This window comes from Amborella trichopoda, chromosome 6 (genome assembly GCF_054954075.1).
Source record: "Amborella trichopoda isolate Santa Cruz 75 chromosome 6, AtrichopodaSantaCruz75HAP2 v2.0, whole genome shotgun sequence".
In the NCBI taxonomy this organism is placed as follows: domain Eukaryota; kingdom Viridiplantae; phylum Streptophyta; class Magnoliopsida; order Amborellales; family Amborellaceae; genus Amborella; species Amborella trichopoda.
Genome location: NC_142341.1, coordinates 42,884,315 through 42,910,234, shown reverse-complemented (window position 1 = coordinate 42,910,234; position 25,920 = coordinate 42,884,315). Strand labels below are relative to the sequence as shown.

The following is a 25,920-nucleotide window of genomic DNA, read 5'->3' as shown; positions in this document are numbered from 1 at the left end:
AAATTGAATATATCTAATGATAAACAATACTACAAAAAATCAAAACCCTCTAAATTTAATACATGATTTGTAAAATATTGACTGGATTTGATCAAATGGAGGAAAAAAAAAAAAAAAAAAACCGTCCACTGTTTTTTTTAACAGACATCACTCTTATTTTCTATAAAATCCAACTCAAATTGAAAAAATATAATCAAATTGAATATATCTAATGATAAACAACACTACAAAGAATCAAAACCCTATAAATTTAATACATGATTTGTAAAATATTGACTGGATTTGATCGCATGGCGGAAAAAAAAAAAAAACAGAGTTTTTACCTGTTCTTCGTGCATTTGTGCCTTCAACTCAAAATTGATATGTATTCCTCCAAGATAATCAGTAATTATGAACACAAAAATCTGACCAACACTCTTACAATCACTCAGTCTGAAATTTTACAAAAAATGAAGCTTTATTTCGATTGAAATTACTGAAATGGCAGAAACCCTAAAACTCACTCTTCGATCCAAATTTGTTGATAAAAAACGGTGGTTTTAATTCGTTTTATTAAATGAAAATGATTCAAAATTTGAATTAAAGCCTGTAAGATTCGTTCATAAGGCTGAAAACATTGAAAATCGATCACAAAATAATAAAAAAAATTGAAATCCCGTGAAGAACATTGTGCCGCCCGCGTTCTTTCGGGTGAGTCGGACGAAATCGCGAGTCTACTATTGAGAATTGCCCGGTTCTTTCTGGACACGGGAGCCTCCTCTCACCATTGCAGGAACGTTCAATTCTTTATGGAGTGGAGGAATACTTAGAAAGGAAGGGTTTCAGATACATAGGGTTCTGGTTTCTCCATTTTTGAGGTGTATTCAAGCTGCTTCGGTGGTCATTGCTGCTCTCTGTGCAAGCGAGGAGGGCCTTCATGAGTTCATGACTAAGCTTGGGGCGTTGGAGATTCATCCATCAGAGTTCATGGAGCACCTTGCTGAGTTCACCAGTAAGGATGTGGTGTTTGATCCAACTAAGATAAAGGTATGATGATTGAAGCCCTAAACTTTTTATGGTTTTGTCTCTCTAAAATTTTTAGGTATCAATGAACCTAAAACCTGTCCCTTATATTGAACCAAAAATACCCGTCCAATAATCGAAAAATATCCAAAGGAGACCCAAAAATGCTCACAACGAATGTAAATGAACCAAAAATAAGGGAAAGGTAGCATTTGTTTTGGGTGCAAAATGTCTCGTTTTGAGTGCAAAATTCACAGGTTCAAATCCTGTCATCCCTACCTATTACTTCCTAGTACTTCTTCTATGGGCATTGGAAATCACTTAGAAAGCGCTCTTAGTTCTTAGTTCAGTTCGGTAGTCTCGAAAACCCGATGTCGTAGGTTCAAACTAGGATTGAAAGGGACTATCTCTGATCAAGACCCATCCGTGTCTGGAGCCCAAATCAGGTCTGACAAATTCGGCTGAGGTTCTGATAGACTCGGCCTAGTCCTTAAGCATTAAAAACCAATGGGAAACAGCCATACTCAGTAACGCGTTGGGAACCAACCATGGTCAGCGGTTCCCGTGCTTTTGGTTCTTATCTTGGCAGTCTGAGTAACTTGGGCGAGGCCAAGTTGGATGAGCTGACTTTTGACTCACTGAGAAATACAATCTGTTGAGTTGAGTCTTGTTAGCGGGTTCTTCACATTTATAAGCTTTAAGGGAAGGATTGTAAGATTGGCTAAAATTGGGGTCAACCAGGGCATCTTTGTTTGTCTTTCACCTTCTTCTCTCTATTTATGTCTCCATTTATCTACATCACGAGGTGTTAATGGATATTGAAAGCCTCTTTCTATCTATCACTTTTCAAAAAATATAAACAGTGGTGTCTCTAGTAAGTGAGTTCAAGCCAGGTGGGCCAATTTGGGAAAGTTGTTTGACTTTGCGTAGTGCTTTGAACTTGGTAGTGACACAACTCTCGTCTCCCGTTTCTTGTTGAACATAATGCAGTTGAACTCTTGAAGGATACATATGCAGGACACACACATACACAAACAGTTGGTTATTGTTGTTGAAAATTACACTTACATAATGCATTATTCTTGATAGGCTTAATTTGATCTTTAGGTGTCCATGAAGTGATAATTTTTTTCCAATTGGTACTTAACTACATTTGATGAGATACTATATGTCATGTTTGTCCTTTTGTCTTTTCCCAAAGTTTTCTGCTGATTATCTTTGCATTTTTGTTTCAGTAACGTTGTAAAATTTTGTCATTTTTTCAGCTAAAGATTAGAAATTTTAAATTTTAATTTTCTTATGTGATGAATTATCATGTCATAACAGTATCAAAATGTAGGTATACCCTGTAAAAGAAATTCCTGCAGATTAATTATGTGATAGAGAAACAAGAATGTAATCGAGCAGAGCATTTTTTTTTGTTTGGTTTTTGTTCAAGTCCTTCAGACATTTTCAATGCTGGCACTGTTTTCATTAGCTTTTCTTTTCTTTTGCAGGTCTCAATAGAGTATGGACTTTGTGAAGCCTTGTGTGGGCCGTCCATAAAGCCAGAAGTGATTTCTAAAGATGGGAATTGGTTCCCTGATGTTTCTGAGCTTGATGCTTTGTTACCTCAGGGGATTGTTGATCGCTCTGTTGAATGTGTGTACCCAAAGGTGTCTTCTCTCTTTCTTTCTCTCACTCTCCATCTATTTCCTGCTTCATTTTTGTTGTTAATTGGTTGTGCTCATTTAAAACTGAATCAGTTGATGCTACAGTTCTGTTGTTAATTTTGGTGTTTGTGTAAAATTGAATAGTTGCCGGAATAGGACGAGAAACAGAAAGTGTCGTGCAGAAGACTCAAAAGAGTCATTCGGTCTCTTGCAGACAAATTCCCCAATGAAAATCTGTTACTCATCACTCATGGTAACCCCTCTCTCTTTCTCTCTCACCCACACACAAAGGCAATCTAGGTTCACCAACAGACAAATCAAACAAAATCAACTTGCGTTTGTAAAGTGGAATATGTAATAATTGCTTTGGAGATGAGCGGTGTGACCTAAAAGTTCAATACACAGAATGAAACAAAAATGGTTTAGTGAATCATCAAAACCGGCGTTAAAAGAGACCAAAGAGCTGGACATAGAGAAGTTGGTGATCGAGTTTCACATGCCAAGAATATTAGATAGAGAATATACCCCCCCACTCTCTCTCTCACTCAGATCTGCCTCTCTTTTGCTTGTCGGTGAAGCTGCAGGAGTTGCAGCTCCGATGGCAGCATTCTCCAAAAAGCTAGTGATCGTTGACAAAGTAGGTTACTGTTCCCATGCCTGCCTTCAAAGATCGATCACTTCTCCTTCTGATTTTGAGGCCCTAACAAAGAAATCACGGGGTGTTACCTATTGCATTGAGGGAAAGAGAAAGAAAGAAGAACATGCAATAGCGCAGAATACATCCACTAAAAAGAGTCCTCAAAAGTAAATTGGGGGGGGGAGGGATAGTGGATTGGCTTGTGGTCTGCTGTTTTAACTATATTGGATCTCTATGCTCATGCTCTGTTGAATCATGGGTTTGAGTGTTCTTTTTTTATTAGTTTTTTGAAAATGTTAACTTGTGCAGAAAATGGCCCCGCAACAGTGGGGCAGAGGCCCAAATAGAATGGACAGCAAAAAACTCCCAAAAGCTTTACATCGCCTGTGATTTCAAAATATCCATGGCCTGGCTCATTTAGTATCCAAATTTATCTTATAAACTGGACCTAATGACTTTCATGTTATTTTCGTCTTGTTATGTTTGGTGATGACTGGGGTGTTCCATTAAACCAAAAGTAATTTGTCTGCCCAATATTGAGAATAATAGCTAAATGGCACATATATGGCAAATTGCAAATTAGAATGATCATTCTTCTTTATATTGTAAACACAGGTAGAATTTCCAAATTGAATGCATGTTTTAATGCCTGTAACAAGGCAAACGAGCTTGGGTGGAGTATTGATGCATTATATAAGACCCCATAAAGCTTTTAAATGAATCTACTGTCATTAATTTGGTTTGTTGCTCAATTATGGCTTAAAATACTTAGAAAGAGAGAAAGAAATGAGAGAGAGAAGCTATGTTACAGTTATTATTCGTTTTAGTAAGGAGAGAATGGGTTTGTTGTGATATAAACTATGAAGTTAAAGTTTACTGGACATACATCAACCTAAAGGATCCAAAACAGTAAACACACTAAACCATGCCCACCTAAATCCAAAACAAATCCTGTAAACAAGAAAGCAGAAATTATTAACTAATACAACCTATACGATTTGTATCCAAAACAAAAGCAGAAAGCACTAATAGGAGTCGTCAGTGGAGTCGGATAAGTGGGGTGGTGCGGAGTCTGTAACAATCATAAAAGTAGAAAGAACTCATAGGAGTCATCAGGTCGGAGTCGAATAAGTGGGGGAGTCATCAGGGTCGGAGTCAAATAAGCGGGGCGGAGAAGAAAGCACTAATAGGAGTCATCAGGGTCGGAGTCGAATAAGCGGGGCGAAGAAGAAAGCACTAATAGGAGTCATCAGGGTCGGAGTCGAATATGCGGGGGAGTCATCAGGGTTGGACTCGGGTTGGAGTCGTCAGAGTCTAATAAGCGGGGGAGTCATCAGAGTCGGAGTCGAATAAGCGGGGCGAAGAAGAAAGCACTAATAGGAGTCATCAGGGTCGGAGTCGAATAAGCGGGGGAGTCATCAGGGTTGGACTCGGGTTGGAGTCGTCAGAGTCGAATAAGCGGGGGAGTCATCAGGGTCGGAGTCGAATAAGCGGGGGAGTCATCAGGGTCGGAGTCGAATAAGCGGGGGAGTCATCAGGGTCGGAGTCGAATAAGCGGGGGAGTCATCAGGGTCGGAGTCGGAATCTGATTCCTCCCCTCCACTCGCGCATCCCCTAGCATCCTCCCATGACTGAACTTGGCCAGCCCATCCCCTAGCGTCCTCCCATGCCTGAACTTGGCCAAAGAAAGAACCGAATAACGTGACTTTCGTCTGGTTTTGCCTCTTTTTCGTCTTCCCTCTCTTATAGCTCCTCCTTCGTCTCCTCCTCTATTTGCTCTGGTTCCTCTTCTGCCTGCGCCTCCGACTCTACCTCTGCCTCCTCCTCCATTTGCGTTGGTTCCTCTTCTGCCTTCTCTTTCGGCTCCTCCTCCTTCGAGTCCTCCCCTCTTTGCTCTTTTCCTCCTCCATTCTCCGGCTGCTCCTCCTCCTCCTTCGAATCCTCCCCTATTTGCTCCGGTTCTTCATTCTCCAGCTGCTCTCCTTCCCTATTTGCTCTGGTTCTTCATTCTCTGGCTGCTCTCCTTCCCTATTTGCTCCGGTTCTTCCTCCATTCTCCGGCTGCTCTCCTTCCCAATTTGCTCCGGTTCTTCCTCCATCCTCCGGCTGCTCCAACTCCTCTGGCTGGTCTGATTCTATCTCTTCTTCCTATATTTTCGGAGTTTTGGGGAGCTTGCCACTTCTTTCTCCCTTTTTTTTTGGGTCCATTGTGGGAGAAGATAAAGATAAGAGGAGAGAAGGTTAAGAGATAAAAGTGGGGAGGGGAGGGGAGGGGAGGGGAGGGGAGAGAGAAGGGAAAGAATAGTGAGAGAAATGAGAGTAATGAAGAGGAAAAGACATACGCATGAGAGATAGGGTCCCCATGCAAATCCTTCTATGAAACCATGGAAGAAGCATGCCAACATGTAAACCATGTCTTCATGGGAGAAACATGGTAAACCATGTGTTCATGGAAGAAACATGGCAACTATGTGTTTATTTACTAAAGACAATATATGGATCACATGTTATTTTTTTATATTATTTCAGAAAATGTAAATTATAGTCTTAAAACTCAAATTCTATAAAATCTGTTAAATATATAAAGGTGATTGAAATTATATAATCAAGAAAGAATAATAATTAATAAACTGATTTAAATTTAAATTATTACTATTTTTTATTATAGAGGGCATATATTCCACGTTTTCAATTATCCACTGTTTAAAAACCTGGATCAGCAAGGTGAAACGCCCATCCAGGAAATCGGTTGTTTGGGTGGGTGAGTCTCCGACCGGGTCTATGATCCGACTGAGAGAATCTACCAGTAAAAAATTACTAGAAAAAATTAAAAAAAAAAAATGTGGGGCTGGATTGACCGGTTCACTGACATAACCATCATGTTCTCTCAAAGAACTAGCCGATTTCTGATACATAGAGGTAATTGACCTAGTGCCCCCTAAAAATAGATTTAGATGCGGCGATTCTAAGTTGGATCAACATTGTCTTAAAAGCATTGCTATTCTTTTATCTAGCACTTTGAAGTGTTCAAATTGGTTGCAACTTAGTGTATCAAAAGCTTTATTTATGAAAGTGTGTTCCAAAAGAAATTACATTGATATTATGTTCAAATTTTAACTTGAATTAATCGTTAATAATTAGAAAATATTTGTTCTTTAATAATTAACTCTTTTCCAAAATATAGTGATTAGCAAAATTATAATTTGACAAAGTTTATAATTATTATGTAGTTTAGAAATTCAATGATTTTGTTATTTCCAATTGACTACGTTTTATGAGCAATGATTTCATGCAACGGTTGTATAGTAATATGATGCAACAACCTTCAAAAACTATGGTATGGCCATTTGTTTGATCCAAAATTTGAAATATGCACTCTTTTCATTCTAATGAACAACCACAAAAAAGAAAATTTTGAAAACACAAACTAGAAAGTATTTTTTAGCCCAATTAACATAGGCCGTTCATTTTTGTGAGATGCTTGGATCTAGGCCTTAAAAGGAGTTTTCATTTCCAATTTTTTTGGATGGCTTTATTATCATTAGATGAACAATGTTAAAAAAGAATAAAATTATTTTGATTTTATAAAAGCTAATATCTTGAAATTCACCAAATGAATGGTGTAGATTCATTTTTGGAGGAATCCATTTTGACCATATCTAGGATTCAAATTGAACTTTTTTTATTTTTGGATTGATTATTGAGATGAAGAGAGCGTGTGTGCAAAATTTTGGATCCTACAAATACCACAAATATGATTTTCTAGATGTGTCATTGCATCATACTTTGATACAACCGTTACATGAAATCACTGCCCAAGTTTTATATATGAAGTAAAAAATTCAAAATCACACAGAAATTATAAATTTTACTCATAAAATGAGAATTTATTCCTTTTGAAATTTTGATGATTAATTTTTATTCAAAAGGCAAGACACATTTAAATTTATGTTTTCTAGTCAATTTCGTCTTGTGTAAAAGTAGTTAATTGACGGTAGTGATCTCATGTAACGGTTGTATTATAGTATAATGCAACCACACTTCTAGAAATCTATGTTTGTGGTATTTGTATGACTTAAAATTTTGTACACATTCTCTTCATCTCAATAATCAATCCTAAAAAAAAAATGTTGTATTTGAACCTTAGATACGGTCAAAATGAGTCCCCTCCAACAATGAATCTAGACCATTCATTTGGTGAATTTCAAGATCTTAGCCTTTACAAACTCAAAATCATTTTTTTCTTTTTTAATATTGTTCATCTAATGATAAATAAGCCATCTAAAAAAATTTTAAAAGAAAAAATTCATCTAAGGCCTAGATCTAACCATCTTATCAAAATGGACGGCCTATGTTAATTGAGCTAAAAGAATACTTTTTAGGTTCCATTTTCGAAATTTTCTTTTTTATGATCCTTCATTAGAATGAAAAGAGTGTATATTTGAAAAATTGGATCAAATGAATGGCCTTAACATAGTTTTTAAAGATTGTTGCATTATATCACTATGCAACCTTTGCATGAAATCACTACCCATTGAGGGATGAATTGAGATGGGGGAGATAGATTTGAAGAACAAAAAAAGGAAAATTATTAAATATCTACAAGAAATGAATAATTTAACAAGGAAAAATTTTATATTAGGTTGATATGTAGAATTAAGGTGCGTCTCAAAAATGAATAAGAGAAAGTTATTTCAATGTTGAAAACCATCTGTAAAATTTTATTTTCAATTCTTAAAAATGGTGTATCTTTCAACACATTATCTAGACTGTCCATATTCAAGATTTTGACACATTTGTAGATTTCCTTGATTTGAAACATTTTTAGAGTTTAAAAATTATAATCAGATGAAAACATATTATAGGGCCATTCAAAAAAATTTTGACACCAAAATTACATCAGAGTTTGGAACTACTCCTTACATTGATTTTTTATGGTTGCAACCTTATGCAAATTATTACGCTTTTAAAATTTTACCGTTAGAATTATTTCAATGAAATCAAATCAAAAGTTATAGGTAAAGCGTTATATTGGAAATTTTTTATGGGTATTTTGATAAATTTCAGATAAAACAAAGCGTATAACAAAAAAAATTCCTCTCATATAATGCAGCCATTAATTTGCTTCTTTGTATATAATTTCAAGCAATGGCCGAGGACTAAGTCAACTCCACCCAGATTCGCCTGAGTAACTCAGCCTCGGTTCATGGGCGAGGTGCGTTTCTGATGAGTTAGGTGTACAACTCGCCAAGGCCAAACAAATACTAAAAAAACATGGAAAATTATAAAAAATATATAAAAAAAAGAAAACACTAGCATAATGGTTAGAAAACGCTTTGGCCATGATAAATCTCTCTATTTCAACATTCCCTTATGAAACTTGTTGCTAAAAAAAAGGGTACAAATCTTGCAAAATTGTGTAACACTTTAAAATAGATGGTCTAGATAATGCGTCACAATATAAATAATTTTTAAGGCTTAAAATATTAATTTTCTTCCCAACTATGGAGATTCTTGATTTAAAAGTTTTCTTACTGGATGTACAATTTTCAGTGAATTTTGAGGTGAGGGTTTACTTCTTCTCTTTTTAAATAGAGACTGGGAGTTATTTTAACTTTTTCCTCAAAGAAAAAAGAAAATTTCATACTTTTATTGGAACAGAATCAATATTGACATCGATCAGTTCCCTGCCGCTGTGGAATAAACCGAAGTGTCCTATTTGATATGGATTAATATGGATATTAACTCTTCTCTCACACATTGATTCCTCCACCTCCCTAGTTTTCTCACATTCAACCAACTCACTCTTAGTTTCCAAGTACCAAAACCTCTGAAATTTTTGATGACTCCAAAGCTTCTCAAATTCTACCAAATCTTTCTTAGTTTCCAAGTACCAATACGTCTGAAACTTTTGATGACTCCAAAGCTCAAGACAGCCTCATAAACACTTCTGGGGTTCTCAGACGTGTTCCCAGTTCCACTTTCAGCTTTCAACTATCAATCAATCAGAAACTCTCTCTATTTTCACCATGAGACTTGAAACACCTGAAATAAATGAAGGCGGCAATGGAATAGGAGCATCAAGCCCCCCCAGAAATCCACTGTTTTCGAACTATGACAATGTGCAAGCAGAAATTCCAGAGAATGAGAAAGAAGAGAGGTACCCAATATCCCTAACTGCTTTAGAGATTCTAAAATCATACAGTAGTTTGACGAAACGGCTTTGCAATAGCTCTGAAATTAAGGAGGTTACCCAGCTCGAGAACCCAACTCTAAGAGGAAGGAAGCTCTCCACAGAGGAAGTGATTAGGATAGCGGGGGAACAGTACCTCTACAATGGTGAAAACCTCTCTCTTCAATTCAATCCCCAGCTCTCGAACATCAACAATGAAGACATGAAGAACATAGAGCTAATCCACTTGCTCTTATCGTCAGCTGAAAAGATCGAAAACAAGCATTTTGACAGAGCAAAGAGCCTTCTCATGGTCTGCGATTTCAAGTCCTCACCAATTGGAAGCCCAATTCAGAGACTAGTCCTTTATTTCGCCAATGCCCTTTGGGAGATTTTAGAGAGAAAAACAGGGGCAAAATCTCAGAACCCGACTACCACACAAGAGACAGAGGATGACGAGAGAATATTAATGGGTTTTCACCCTGCTACAATGGCATTTTGCAAGGTCGTCCCTTTTATGAAAGTCCTTCAATTCACCGCAATTCAAGCTATTCTTGATGCAATGGGCTCTTCAACAAGAATTCATTTGATTGACCTTGAAGTGAGAACAGGGATGCAGTGGACCGTGCTAATGCAGAGCCTTTCAGGAAGGCTTGATCACCCCGTTGAGCTTCTAAAAATAACCATGGTGGGAAATTCCAGAGCATGGATGGAAGAAGCAGGTAACCAGCTCCTCAGTTTTGCACAAACTCTAAAACTTCCCTTTGTATTCAATCTGGTTGTTGTCTCTGACATGGGAGAAGAGATGCGAGAGAAATTGCCAATGGAAGATGGAGAATGGGTGGCTGTTTATGCACCTTTGGTGTTGAGGAGCATGCTGGTTAAGCCCCACTGTTTGGAGAATCTGGTCGAAGTTGTAAGAAGCTTGCCATCCAATATAATGGTTATAACTGAAGTGGAAGGGAAACATAATTCGCCATCATTCGTGAAGAGATTCATTGAGGTTTTGTTCTACTACAGTGCTTATTTTGATTCTCTTGATGCTTTTTTCGACTCCAATGATGTGAATCGATTGGTGATAGAGAGAGCGTGCATGGGTAAGTGGATTCAAAGCATGGTGGGGAGAGAGGGAGAAGAAAGAAAAATCAGGCATGTTGGGGTCGATGTGTGGAGGCAATTTTTGAAGGGGTTGCGTTTTGAAGAGGTCGAGCTTAGCCAAGATGCCTTGTATCAGGCAAGTCTAATCGTGAAGAATCATAGGAATGCTGATTCTTGCACTTTGGAGATGAATGGGAAGGCTTTGACAGTTGGGTGGAAGGGCACACCATTGCACTCTGTTTCTGCTTGGATGTGCCTTTAGGAAGGGTATGTTGTATTGTGCATGTGTTCTCTCTCTCTCTCTCTTTCTCTTTCTCTCTCTCTCTCGAGAAATTAAACCTCACTGTTACCTACTGAAAGCCATCCCATATAATTCTGGAGTTCCCGAATGAAATTCAGGAAAACCTCACTGTTACCTACTGAACTTCAAAGGAGTTCCCAAAGAATTTTTCTTTAATAATAATAATCAAGATCTCTTATTTCCAAAAAAATGCTCAAATCCTCAAGGATGTTACTTGGATATGCCCTCCGTTGAAGCTCAATTTTGATGGTAATGTAAGGAGTGAATATCATATTGTAGGTTTCGGGGCTTGTTGAGAGAGTTGTATACTCACAATGGCACATACATAAATAAGCCCGAATTATGGGCACTCAAGAAAGGGGTCTGCAAACTTCCCGCTCAGCATATTCAACCGGTAGTGGGAAGGATATTCAGTTAATGTGATTGGATGGTGTAAATAGCCTAATTCTATTCCCTTGTATTGGGCATCGTCAATGGACGAATTCCTCTTATACTTGTTTGGAATTCGTTCATGTCAACAGGGAGATAAATAGTGTGGTGGATGCCTTAGCTCCGGCAGCTACCTCGATGGATCCAGATCTATACTTGTCTACTGTACATTCCTTTGTTTCTTCTTATTTTATTTTTCATCTCTTTATTCTCTATTTTCTTTCTTCTTTTTATCTTCTTATTTTCTTTGTCTTTCCTCATATTTCTCCTTCTCTTCTTTCTGTATTCTCATTCTGTATTTATACTGTTTTCATTCACTCAATGAATTTTTACTTAACGTTCAAGAAAGAGAGAGAGACTAGATTATGTATGATAGAGTGAGATTAAGTTTTATGTGTCATCGATAGATATTGTATTACATATCATCATCATCAAGGTTAAAGCCTTTTCCCATCTGTTTAAGGTCGGCTACACGAATCTTGGTCTACCATTCTGCTCTATCAAGAGTCATATTCTCATTGAGGTCGTAAGTCCCCGTATCTTTTTTCATTACTTCCAATCATGTCTTTTTGGGATACCCTTGCCTTTTTGAGCCTTCGACTAACCAACTGCACCTCCTAACAGATACTACACTAAGTTTGTATTATACATGGCCAGCCCACCTAATTCTATTTTTTCTCATTTGGTCACCTATTGAAGTTACACCTAAGTTCTCTCAAATGTATTCATGTCGAATTTTATCCTTTCTTATATTCCTACTCATCTATCTCAACATCATCATACTAGCTACATGTATTATGAGTATGTTATTTTTCGACTACCCACCGTTCCATCTCAAAAAATAAAGTTGGTCTCACAGATGTCTTATAGAACTTCTCCTTCAGTTCAATTAGTATATAGCAACAATATAAAACTTCGGTTACACATCTCCACTTTGCCCACCCAGCTCTAATTCTACATGCGACATCTTTCTCAATCTCTCCATTTTCATGGATTATCGACTCAAGATATCGAAGCTGTGCTTTTTTTAGTATTTTTGATAGTCAATCTTAACTACTTCCTCGACTGTATTCCTATTATTACTAAACTTGCATTCCATATAGATCTTGTAACACATATATAGAGGAAAATTATATTTAAGTATTATGTAATATAAGATTTTATTACCTTAGGTACAAGATGATTATATTATTATCTAGTCACTAATGTGAATTCTGACAACTTAGGGAGGTGTTACTAAGTTTAAATTTTATTCTTTTGGGCATTGAACCCAATCAGTGGCACAATCTCAACCGCCCAATTTCACTTCCAATGGCTAAGGTGATTGTGCCCTCATTGTGCCAAAAGTAAATAGTTTTAGTTTGTCTTTTCTTATGCTTATTATGTGAAGTAATATATAAATAATGAGTTTTGCTTGAATGGTCAAGTGTGCATGCATGCTAGTCCTACTATTCACATTCAAATACATCTTCACTATTTTAATTTTCATCTCCTCTATATTAGATCCAATAATAGGATAGGCTAGGCCGCCCATGATCGTTAGGGCCGCATGACCTTGGCTAACCCTAACTTGAGGCTTACGCAAGAGTAATGAATGCTTCACTATGCCATGTTTTCTATTAAATTGGGCTCAAGTAGAGATGATGCATGGAGAATATATGAAATAAAAATAAAAATAAGAGGATGAGATAGGCAGGGGCGTCCACCCGAAAAAACCTCTTCACAAGATCAAAGATAACTCTTTCTTTACTCAATTCATCACCCTTTCAAAGAGGAAGTACTTCCCATTTTAAATACAAACAAAGAGAAAATAAAAAATAAAAAGCCCACAAAATCCTCTCTTTGCCTACAATTTTCTCTCCCCCATTTCTCCCTCAATCTCACGTTTAATAAAATGTAACACATCCTAGAAACCCAAGAATCAAATCCCTTATCTAAGGTTATTAGAACAAGTTTATCCCAATCACGCAATTGCTAATCCTACAATATCTTAAACAACTCACACCTAAAAAATAAATAAATAAATAAAAGGATTTTAACACCCAACATCATCTATCCCATATGAACAAAAAAACTAACCAAAAATATAAAAAGAAAGTAATTTTTTTTTAATTTCTTAATTTTATTGCATCATTCTCTCGAGATTAAAAGAAGCTTACTTCGAATTTTAAAAAGTCTAACTTGATTCAAAGTACATCCCCTTCATTACCATGTAGGAATATTTTTGGAACTTCTTGAACATCTTCCACTTCTTTAGCCAAGTGCACTTTTGTCCTTTTTATTGGGCATTCATATTTACGATATTTTGTCTCATTACACTAACCTTTGAAGTATCTATTTTTTTTTCATTGAATTTTGGTTGGCATAAAACCTCTTTATGAGTAAAAAAACGCTTATCAGTGCTCCATTGGAATTTGATATCTATTGATAAGTAATTTGAAAAGGTTCACTTTGTTGGGTTTGGTGATAGCTAAATCATTATACCCATATTTTTTTTTTAAAGATTAAAGTATTATGGGAAATAGACAATTGACTTTCTTGGGAAGCAAGAAAGTGATATCTTTATAAGAGAGTGAAGGAGGACATAATATCCATCCTTTGAGGGTTACCCTTTTGGGGGTTATGGGAATGGATCTCCAAGAGAGAGATATGGCCTTTGAGAGAGGCGCAGTATTCTCATGAGTTTTGGGTTAGTTAACTTCCACTTTTAGATAGATAAAATCTTTATGTTGCTCTCGATGTTATCTTTTTAGTAACAGTATTGCAGTGAGAAAGAGGATGTTGATCGGCGGTGTTGCTCGGTCGGCAGAGCAGGTTTAGAAAGGAAGATCGGTGATGGTCTTTTACCGATGTTTAAAGATAGGTGACCCAAAACTGTAATCTTCATTGTGATAGATGTGGATGTAGTCCTATGGAGTGAACCACGTAAATCGTGTGTTGTTGTGGTGTGCTTTCTATATTTGCTTTATTTCTCGCACTCGATTTATAATTGTATGCATCTACTTCACATTTGGCCAATTGAGTATACGATCTTTGATGGGATCCCGGTATTTGGGATTCTCGATTCCGCAAGCTGAGGGGTTCTCGAGATCCCTACACACTTAAGGTCCATGGCTGATGTGGAATGACTTCATCCCTAATGGTTTATTGAAGCCTATTTACATACCGAGCAACCATTTGCCCTTTAGTATCTTGGAAATTGTTTCGAGCCACAAGCCTATAAAATTCCACAATATAATCATCTATTTTCTTTTCATTCTGACGGAGATTTTGGAGATCTTAAAAGGAAATTTGCTCTTGACCAACGGGAAAAAAATTTTCTTTCAATTTTTTTTCATCTTTTATTAGTCAAAACTTTTTTCCTTTCCACTACAAAGTCACAATTATTAGATTGTTCCCACCAGGCCACAACATACCCACGAAGCTTGGTTGTAATAAGTTTAACCTATAATCCTACCAGGCCACAACATACCCACGGAGCTTGGTTGTAATAAGTTTAACCTTACACTGCTATAGCAAGTCACTCTATTAAAATAAATTTAACTGTACTCAACTGATCAATAAAGGCATCTATATGGAGCTTACCATGAAATTAAGGGAGATCAATTTTAAAGTCAAGATCTCGTGGACGCTCTATAGGATGAGGATCTTTCCCACAAATTTACTCTTATAGTAGGATCGGCACCCTGAGCTGGTCGTGGGATTATTGATGCAAAATCTATGTAATTAGAGGCACTTTCTCAATGAACATTACTTTCCAACCGTTACAACTGCTGATTTATTTCGCAAATTCTCTTCAAATATCTTCCATGAGTTTGGTCTTAAGTTTGTGGCATGCGATCATCTATATCAGGATTAAATTTTGGTAGCATTGTGATGGTTGGATCTTCTTCACTTTGACACCAACTAATGCAGGAAGAAAATATTAAATAAAAAGTTAAAAAATAAAAGGCTAAGAAATTATATTCTATCTAAGTCTCTAAGGGAGTCCACCCAAAAGAGTTCTTTATAAAATAAAAAAAAAACTATTTCCTCACTCAATTTACCATCCTTTCATAGAGGGAGTACTTCCCCTTTTAAAAACAAACAAAGAGAACTGACCAGAAAAATAAAAAAAACACCAAACAAAATCCCCTCTCTCTCTCTCTCTCTCTCTCGTTAAATATAATGTAACATATCCTAAAAACCTAACCATCAAATCCCTTATCTAAGGTTTTTAAGAGCAAGTTTAATCCAAACACCCAATTGCTAATCCTATCATCGTCTATCCCTTAATTTCCTGATTTTATTCGCATCAGATGCCCAATGTTTTCATCCATTATGGGATAGAGTTTTCTAATTTTCATTTGTGTCCTCTTCTAGAGTTTAATTTGTCATTGACGTGGGATTAGCATTAGGGGTAGGCTAGGCCATGCTGGCCCAACCATAGCTTGGGACCCTAGAGGGCCGACCCAATTAGGGCTAAAGGAATGTACTATTGGGCTAGGCAGCCCAGCTCCTAGATGGAGCTTGATCCATAACTCAAAACCAGCCTAACGGCCCTCAGGTTCAATTTAGTAGGGTTGGGCCACCCATTTCCATCGCTCATATCACATCACGACTTTAACCCTTAGACCTTCTTCATCCTAGTTGCCTTTTTATTATTTAAAGCTTTCAATGCTAAAGCAATGGTGAGTACTTTTGTTTCATCAATGTACAATCGCCTGATCATTGATCTGAATCGGTCCAAATTGGTTATCTAAAATATATTAAAAACAAAAATAAAAAAAGATTAAAGTTCATCGGGGTGGATTTTCCTCACTAACGGGGATTGGGGGAGATGCGGCAGCTAAAAAGATATTTGATAAACTTAAAAAAATAAAAAAAAATAAAAAAATGATCAATTACCTATATTTTTTTGAAACCAGTTTGGGTTCGGTCGATTCCCAATCCAAATTAGCACTTCCTGATTTGAACTATATTGTTGGCTTTTAAAACACTAAGTTTCACTTCATGTAGGTATTCAAGGTCTTATCTCTTAATCTTCTAAATAATACTCTGACCGAGTTTCTTCTTACTTTGATTGTTTAAAGTTGGCACCTTGTGCAAACTACGCCCATTACACCCATTACTAAAAGATAATAGAGGAAGATATGATGTTTTCTTAAAAAAAACTCCAGCCCGGATCGACCCACTAATAATCACATAAAGGACTACTATTGTTTTCCACTACTATTGTTTTCCTCTATGGGCAATGATATTAAGCCAAAAGACTTCCTACTCCTGCGAAAGTATATTATCCATTTACTCTCTCGGGCAAATCACATGCTAGGGATATTTGTTAGATCTCAATTTTTGGGGATGTAATCTCTACAACCTATAGACTAATCTCAATTCAAAAAAAATTCCCACACATACCTTCAATTTTTGGAAGTTGTTGGTTATGTAGTTGCAGATTATGCAGGATGCAGTGATACTAGAAGGTTTGCCACTGTATACAATTTCAATGCTGGTAGTGTGCAGTCAGCTGGATGTCGAAGTTGCAAGAAATTGTTGCCTTGTCATCAACTGAAGCTGAGTATGGGACATTTACTGAGGTAGCGAAGGAAATGATTTCGTTGAAGAGGTTACTTGACCAGTTTGGGTTGAAACAAGATAAATACATTGTGCATTGTGATAACCAGAGTGTTATTCATCTGACTAAGAATGCAGCTTATCACACTAAGATAAAGCATATAGAAGTCAGATACCATTTTATTCGGTTGGCCCTCGAGCGTAGAGATTTGCTGGTAGACAAGATTCCCACTGAGAAGAACCTTGCTGATATGTTGAAAACTGTTGTCTCAACTAAAAAGAATACGATGTGTAAAAGACTTTCATAGTTGGAAGAAATGTAACCTCGAGATGATGGAGATGGTGCATTGGTGGTTGGTTTAGAGGCTTAGTGATTTGTCTTCAAGTAAAATACTGTTACAGATATAAAAATAAATCGCACATGTAGGTGTTTTATTTGACTTTTCTCTCTTTCATTTTGTCCAATGGTTGTGATGTTGTAGGAACTTTAGAAAGTAAAGAGATTAAAAACCATTTTGTTTAGAGAGAGAAAGAGTAGGAACAAGATAGAGAAATTGGACTGCAATTGGGTTTTCTCTTGAGGGCTAATGTATGCTCTGTTTTAGAGAGAGAAAGTGAGAAAAAACTTGAGCCCATTGTGGGTTTGTTGTGTGCCTCTTTTAGTGAGAGAAAGTGTCAAAGATAACTCATTTGTTGGTGTTCTTGATGCTCTGGTTTTGGGCTTATTTTAGAGTGAAAAATGACTGTTGGAAATTGATGTTTTGAACTCATTTCTCACTCTGTTTAGAGTGAAAAATGACTGTTAGAAATGCTATGGTTTTGGGCTCTGTTTGGGCTTACCTTGTAATCTTCTCAATTCAGTAAGTAAAGTCTCACACCATTCTCTTATAGATGTAGGTCACAATTTGTGACCAAACCACGTTCAATTATTGTTCGCTATAAATGTATGTTGCTGGTTTTTTTTATTCTATATTCTTGCTTTGATATTGTGTAGTTTCCATTGATTGTTTATATTGATATGAATGCACAATAGCTGTGCATGTTATAAACACTTGCTGATTTTTTACCGATCAATCCCTAACAATTTGGCCCATTGTTTTTGTCTTTAGATCCACGTTCACAAAAATTTCAAATAGGAAAGAGTTTTTATCATAGAATGGCATTGATTACACTCATACATGTTGGAAGAGTCTGTTGGCTTGATCGGCGAAGGATTTTAATAACTGCGTTCCCTTGAATCTCTCATGCAATATGGCACCAAATCTTGGTAGTTTCAAGCTTAAATTCATATATAAGGATATTTTGAGCTCAAAATATCATAAAAACTCTTGAAGATATTTTTGAATTCAAATAAATTATCAAACCAACTCAGGAGAGAGAGGCGGTTTCCTAGAAAGACTTCATATTTCTTCATCCTTATTATCTTGGAGACATTTATTTAAACCTCGAAGAGAGAGGGTTGGAGGGACATTTAGACTGATCCTTTTTTTTTGAAGAGTGTTCAAAGCAACGGAACGGGCCAACTAGTCTGTCCTGGCGTGATATGATTAGTTCAACCGATTCTGACTAGATCGGCCGATTAGTGCTTCTATTTTTTTTGAAAAAAATGTAAATTTGATAAAAATCCCAAAAAACTTACAAAATCCCAAAAAAAATGTTTAAAATTTATATGTATTATTTTTTATATTGTCACATAAAAAAGAAAAAAAAAATATTATAAGCATAATCGGGTTTAAGAGAAAATGATTAAGCGCTTGAAGGATTACTTTTCAGTGATCAATATATAATAAATAGACATTATGTAATATATATGATTATGTATTATATAATATAAATTATATTAATAAAATAAATATAAATATATAATATATCATATAATAATAAAATTATATATAATTGTTCGTCTCTTAGTGACAATTTTGATAAATTTCCATCTCTCTCTCTCTCATATTTGTGTCTATGTGTATGTCTATGTGCCCCTTGGGGAATGGTGGTGTACGTATTAGATTGAAGATCAAATCAAATGAACAACGTGTAAATTTTAACCTCAAGTTGAGGGAGCTACAGGCTTGGCACCTTGTCGGGCCTAACCAACTCTGGTGCGTCTGTGTCTACTTGCCCAACCCGACAAACGCTACAATTAGCAAATAAAATTTGTAATAATATATAAAGTTTTAAATAGAGAAATAGAAGAAGTAAAATTGTTTCATGTGGGGTGGACCACATTTCTACACTATGCGGTCCAGAGGTAAAGATGGATGCAAATAGCTAGTCCATCTAAAAACAAGTGTAACTAACGGTTCAAATGTTTTCTTAATATAATTATTATTTCGAGTTTCCAAGTTGTTATTTGTTTATATTCATGATCTCCATAAAAAAATAGGATCAAATTATATTTAGAATATATATTTATTGCCAAGCCCACATTTCTACAATATGCGAGTTGGCAGTATAGAACTGTGTCCATAGAAGAATAGGAAAAAAGAAAACAAAAGAGAGAAATATATAAAAAAAGGTTGTAAGGACAACTTTGCAGACTCTGCATTGTTACAGCGCACTTATTGGCCGATTTTTAGAACAAATCACTGATTAGTGCACTAATCAACCGATTGTTGCAGTAATCAACCAATTAGTGCCGATTAGTCGTCCGATTAATGCACTGAAAAAAATTCCTCCATACATGATTATTGGAATCAGGCCAGATCGGGATCGGCCATTGACCATTCTCAAACTAGTTAGCCAAGTTTTTAAAAATCGGCAGATCTTTTAAACACTGGTTTTGAATACCTATACTTTACTCGTGTTAGTAAGAAAGTGGAGAGCGAGACAAAGAAATCCGTAATATCAATTTCTTACACGCTCAATGAAGAAGATAAGCCTCAAATAGTGGTACCCTTATGCTGCGTGTGCGCCGGTATTTTTAAAAGAGTGCACTTGGCATACGGATGCATCCGTAGGGGTAGAGGTAAGGTGCATTTTCAAATTTTATCATGGTATATAATTTTGATGTAAAAAGTTCTTAGGGTTATCTCAAAATCTATTTTTATATCTAATTATAAAATTTTAAATTTCAAAAATGGTTAAAATCAAGTAGATCTATAAACATATGAAAATCTTGAAAATAGACGGGGTAGATAATATGTTGTAAAATACACTATTTATGAGACTTAAAATCTTTTTATTTTTCATATTCATACATCTAGATGTCGAGATGATCAATCAAAGGGTTTTTCAATATTAAAACTATCTTTTCCGATGAACTATTGAGGGGCATCTGTAGTTCTACATTATAAGGTTACATCCTTATATAAACTTTTTTTCTTTTTAAAAAGCGAATGAGTAGCTGCTAGCTCCTACTCTCACTTGAAGCCCCAGCTTGAAGAGGCGCAGAAGATGGACAATCCCCCGTCACGGTCAGATTTACGGGCCTTATATGCCCTGAGGTGTTGATATTTTCAATTTTATATATGTTTTACTATTAGGTGTTGATATTTTCAATTTTATATATGTTTTACTATGAGGTGTTGATATTTTCAATTTTATATATGTTTTACTATTAGATTATTTTACGTATACTTTAAGGCCCAATTCAAGAGCTTTCGATCCCTCATAGAGGATTGAGGCAAATTGCAATGGGAATTGAAAGCTTCTGGAGCTCCTCACGAACCTAAGTCTACGTAAAAACCCTTTCGGTGCAATATATAAAATTTAAGGGCAAATTTGGCCCCAGGGATAATAATGTAGGGCCCAAAATGGGACCCACAAATCTAATATAGACAACTCGTTTCCATAAACTTAAAATGGTGTAATAGTGGGTTTCTAAAGTCTTGAAAAGGATAAGAAAGAGTCAATGATAGGAGTTTCTAAGATCGAGAATTGGAGTATGCTTAAGAACTTAGTGGATTGTACCACGGGAAATGGGTTAGCTTTTAATATATAATAAAAATTCGAAGGACGAGTGGCATAGAAGGGGTTGGTCATTCCAATTGGGAGCTCATGTTTTATCTAATTTCACTTTTGCATTTTGCTGTAATATTAGGGTGAGCTTTGATTTTCTTTTTTTACATTCTCTCTTTGTGTGTTTCTATCATTAAGTTGTAATCTCTATCATGGTGTAATTTTTAGACCAAATCTAACATATTCTAGTGAGTTTCATGTCTTTACTTAAACTAAAAAATATTGTGACGAATTCACTAGAACACTCGCACTACTTTGCATAGATAATTAACAATTCACAATATTATACTTAAATTACTCTCACATATTATTCATACTCCAAAACTACCCATAAAATCTCTATAATAGTAATATTTCAAAACTCACTCAAAAAAAACACTAATGTTTAGCATTGTCCGTACATAAAGTCCCTTAAAAAAATTAAATAAAACTAGTTAAATGTTTGCAATGGAAACTGGAGTAAAAAATTGAAATAAAAAGACTGGAATCAGGAAAATTGTAAGACGAAGGGATAATGCCGCATTTTTTTCATTGCCGGTATGATTATTTTCCTTGATTGAGCCGCCAATGTGGAAACTAGTTTTAGCCTCACACTTTTGTAATCGTCCTTGTCCTAATTGGCTTTCCAGAATGGGACAAGAGTCGGTAGCCGCACACTTTGAATTATTAGGGTTTATGTGGCTCCCTCATCTTCAATGGCTGGGAACGAGTCCCTTCCTCTCACAATAAGCAACCATGAAACCACCACATTCTACAAGTGAGAAATAAGACGGGTGCTTATGCTGTCACTGGGAATTGCAATGGAAGTCTAAGCCCCACTTCCTCCACTCTTCTACCAGACATCCCACTAATCAGGCTTCAATGAACCCTGCTGCGAAACCACAATCGACTAAGCTAAATCTCTCCTCTTTCCATCCCACTCATGGCCATCAACCTATGTTCACTACTTTGATTACCGGTCTCCTCTCCTTTCTACTCCTCTTACTCCTCTATCTCCACCATTCCAACAAGTCAGGCAGCAAAACGACGCGACCACCTGGTCCTTCAGGTCTCCCCATCATCGGTAACCTCCACCAACTAAGTTCCTTGCCGCACCGCTCCCTAGCCCACCTTGCCAAGATCTATGGACCCCTCATGCACCTTAAATTGGGCCGAGTCCGCACTTTGGTAGTCTCCTCTCCTAAGATGGCCGAGCTGGCCATGAGGACCCTTGACCATGCCTTGTGTAGCAGGCCTATCCGTGCGGCCACCAACCACCTCACCTACAACAGCACAGATGTGGCCTTTGCACCATATGGACCATATTGGCGCCACATAAGGAAGATTTGCATCCTGGAGCTCCTCAGCTCAAAGAGGGTCCAGTCGTTCGGGTTTGTGCGAAAAGAGGAAGTGGGTTCCCTCGTCGACTCGATCTTTGTATCCTCCGAAGCTAAAGCTCCTGTCAATTTGAGAGATGCGTTTCATTCTCTCGCTAGCAATGTGGTCTGCAGAGTGGCACTTGGGAAGAGTTATTGGGAGGACGAGCCCGAGTTGAAGGAGATATTGGATTCTTCCCAGCCATTGATTAGTGGCTTCTTTGTGGGGGACTTCTTTCCATCATTGGAGTGGGTGAAATATTTGACAGGGTTTCAAAGGAGGTTGGAGAAAAACTTGAGGCAATGGGATTCTTTCCTTGAGAGAGTAATCGATGAGCACCTTCTTCCTACTCATAAGAAGGAGAAGAAGGACTTAGTGGATGTACTGCTAGAGCTCCAAAAAGAGGGCACCCCTGATTTCACCCTCTCTAGAGATAACATCAAATCTGTTGTTCTGGTAGGTAACAAATTGAACATACTTCACTGTTTACTGCATTTCACGATTCGTCCCTTTCCCTCTCTGCTATTTGAACTTTTCTCTACTCCAATTATGCTTCATTTATCTCCTAGTAAAGTTTTTCAAAGTGTTGCTGATAAAAATGAAGCAATAAAATTGCAGCACTGCTTCTTGGAATTTGATTTTTTATTCAATTTTCTGCAAGTGGTTTTAAAATTGAAATTTGGTACAAATAAGAAAGAAGGGATAATGAATATTTTTAAATTATTCACCCATATAAATATATTTGGTTGTTCATCTGCAAGTTTCAACTCGACTTCTCAACTAAGAAGAAATAACAATATTTTCCATTTATAATTGACTTGCATCGATTTCAGCCAAAGTCGGGTTTTTAATTTCCACTCTCCACAGCTCTGTATTATCCCGTTTTATACTTCTAACAGTGACTAGAAAAGCATGTTATGTTACCACACGTTTTCTATTTTGAGTCATCCAATTCATCAGCAAGCAAGCACCTTTAATGGCTGCCATATTCGTCGTCATTGTTTATTAGTAAATACCGTATTAGTGAAAAACGGCTAATAATTGCGCACGATAAGCAGCACACTGAATTGCAAATGTTTGCAGGACATGTTTGCAGCTGGGACAAGTACCACTGCGGACGTACTAGAGTGGGGAATGTCTGAGTTGATAAAGAACCAATCAGCAATGAAAAAAGCCCAAGACGAAGTACGAGGGATAGCTAAAAGCAATAACAAAAGCATGATAAAAGAGACAGAATTGCAACAGCTCCATTACCTGAAAGTAGTGGTGAAGGAGATCTTGCGATTGCACCCTCCAGCTCCATTGTTGATTCCTCGTGAATCGATCGAGGATTGCGACATAGAAGGCTACTTTGTCCCTTCAAAGACCAGAGTTTTGGTGAATGCTTGGGCAATTGGGAGGCACCCGGACTCATGGGTAGACCCAGACGAGTTTAGACCCGATAGGTTTACGGGTAGTAATATTGATTACAAGGGCCATGATTTTGCGCTGATACCATTTGGTGCAGGCCGAAGGGGATGCCCTGGAATTTCCTTTGCTGTAAGTGTCATCGAGCTCGCATTGGCCAATCTCTTGCTTTGTTTTGATTGGGCAATGCCTGATGGAATGAATCATGAGGACCTAGACATGACAGAGGATTCAGGGCTCACTGTGAAAAAGAAAACCCCTTTGCTACTAGTGGCTACTCCACCAAGCACTTCATGATGAAATGTGTGATTGGTAAAAAATTTTGTTTTCTTTTCCAATTATATAGTAATGCTAATTTTCCCTTACGACCCGTTTGGTCCTGGAAATAGGACTCTTGGGGAAAAGTGTATCCTGGAATCGGTATCTCCTCGTATTGACATTTCTTAGAAGATTGGTATATGATGTTTGGATAGCATCTCGCAGAGACCTGGAAGATGCATCTTTATTGTTTGGATTGCGTGGCAGATGAATCTTCAGGGCTTTTATTTATCATTATTTAAAAAAAAACAACCATTCTCAATGTTGCGATTGTTGTAATTAAAAATCATTTAGGTCCTTCTTTTTAGTGTTTGAAGTTTTTTTTTTTTTGTCAAGTTCAAGTATAATATCCATTGTGGCGAAGGTGACATACCTTTATTCCAACATTCCATCGAAAACATGTACATTCAAACATTAACATCTTAATTATATTAATTAAATAATAATAAAATATAATTTTATTATTATAATCATATTATAACAATACAATGTTAATCATTAATATAATTGTATAATATAATATCATAATATAAATATTAAGATAATATAATAGCAATAATATTATTATATATTGTAATACTATTACTATATTATAATTATCTTTTTATAATACAATTGTTTAATATAAAATCATAATTATAATACTTATCATCATCATCATCATCATCTTCATCAAAGTCCTATCCCATTTAATTGTGATCGGCTAATTATAATTATGATATGATAATATAATATAAAATATTAATAATAATAATAATAACATTAGAAAAAAGTTTATATAGAGCCGAGGCTCTAAAAAATCAAATTAGAGTCCATCTAAAAATTTTGACGAGAGGAGATTGTTTTGATGCTCAAATATCCTCAAATTGATCATCTTGACATCCAAACGCTTGGACATGAGAAAAAAATAGGTTTTAAGTTTTAGAAATAGTGCATTTGTAACACATTTTTGGACTGTCAATTTTCAAGATTTTCAAGTTTTCATAGATGTGATCGATTTACACTACCTTCTTTTAGCTTTAAATTTTGTATAGATATTTCTAGTATTGAAACCGCATTTCACAACATTATTTGAAGATGCACTTTATTTTGATTGTTTAGAGCCTCAACTCTATACAAACCGCTTCCATAAAATTAACGTCTGTACATTTAATTTTTGATTTCAAGGAAATCTCACTTGCTCCTGTTTGGGTGGATTTGACATTTCCTGAAATTTGGTTTAAATTGAAGAAATAAGACTCCCCGATGAAATGTCAATTTGCTCTTCAGAATGAATCAATTTAGATAAAGTGAGCTACTACTGTATAAAAGATATATACTTCTCTCCCATCCAGCCGTTCAATTTAGATCAAGTGAGCTACTGACCATTTGATCTACATCCAAAGCCTCAGATTATGAATATGACAATTGGTATGTCGCATCATCTCAATGGGGGCACCTAAAACAAATATTAAAAAGAATTTTTCGATAAAATATAATGATCAAAACACACCCCTTAAAACTTTTAGAGGTATTTTGGTCATTTTATTTTATTGAGAATAATATTTTATATTTTTTAGTTTAAGAGAGGAATGGACGTCTAAAATTTGGTGTCAAAATATTTTGTAGAAAAATGAAAAATAAAATCGTGTAGAGACATGACATTGTGATTTAGGTCATCTTAGCCATCCATTCAGATTGGATGGTTGCATATGGGGAAGTATATATGTTTAATGCGTTAGGAAAAAAATATAAAGCTTGCACAAATATATATTTTATATTTCTAATGACAGAAATTTAATAAGCCGAAGTTCGAGGATCAGTAAACCGAAGTTCGAGGGTAAAAGCTGCAGCAACAACACATGATTAACGATTATTTGTGTAACAAGGAGATAGGTTTGGTTAATGTTTGATAGACCACTGGTTGAGATCGAAATCTCTCGATCTAGGTATGGAAATAGTGATGATTGGGCCGGTTTCCAATGAGAACCAAGATTAGCCCAGTTATTATGCATCCAACATTTTTCATCAGAGATTTGAGCGATTTGGACGGGTTGAAT

At 36.2% G+C, this 25,920-nt stretch overlaps 3 protein-coding genes across 3 annotated transcripts; all 3 read left to right on the top strand.

The window, feature by feature from the left end:
- Positions 1-768: 768 nt before the first annotated feature.
- On the top strand, positions 769-4,066 carry LOC18438698 (uncharacterized). Its single transcript, XM_020670120.2, has 3 exons — positions 769-1,026; positions 2,499-2,657; positions 2,799-4,066. Exons 1-3 carry the CDS (start codon positions 925-927, stop codon positions 2,808-2,810), a joined length of 273 nt encoding a protein of 90 aa, XP_020525779.2. The 5' UTR covers positions 769-924; the 3' UTR covers positions 2,811-4,066.
- Positions 4,067-9,092: 5,026 nt separating this feature from the next.
- Positions 9,093-11,505, top strand: LOC148781788 (scarecrow-like protein 18). Its single transcript, XM_088870965.1, has one exon. The coding sequence runs from the start codon at positions 9,320-9,322 to the stop codon at positions 10,820-10,822; it is 1,503 nt and encodes a 500-aa protein (XP_088727091.1). The 5' UTR covers positions 9,093-9,319; the 3' UTR covers positions 10,823-11,505.
- Positions 11,506-21,662: 10,157 nt separating this feature from the next.
- LOC18438697 (cytochrome P450 71AP13) lies at positions 21,663-24,022 on the top strand. Its single transcript, XM_006848882.4, has 2 exons — positions 21,663-22,612; positions 23,240-24,022. The coding sequence occupies exons 1-2, from the start codon at positions 21,737-21,739 to the stop codon at positions 23,858-23,860; spliced, it is 1,497 nt and encodes a 498-aa protein (XP_006848945.2). The 5' UTR covers positions 21,663-21,736; the 3' UTR covers positions 23,861-24,022.
- The last annotated feature ends 1,898 nt before the right edge of the window (positions 24,023-25,920 follow it).

Bases quoted from the DNA above. Each gene is read 5' to 3' on its own strand.
- LOC18438698 (XM_020670120.2), top strand. From the start codon at position 925: ATGACTAAGCTTGGGGCGTTGGAGATTCATCCATCAGAGTTCATGGAG. The intron at 1,027-2,498 runs GTATGATGATTG...TTTCTTTTGCAG, and splicing joins TTGATCCAACTAAGATAAAG to GTCTCAATAGAGTATGGACT.
- LOC148781788 (XM_088870965.1), top strand. From the start codon at position 9,320: ATGAGACTTGAAACACCTGAAATAAATGAAGGCGGCAATGGAATAGGA.
- LOC18438697 (XM_006848882.4), top strand. From the start codon at position 21,737: ATGTTCACTACTTTGATTACCGGTCTCCTCTCCTTTCTACTCCTCTTA. The intron at 22,613-23,239 runs GTAGGTAACAAA...AAATGTTTGCAG, and splicing joins ACATCAAATCTGTTGTTCTG to GACATGTTTGCAGCTGGGAC.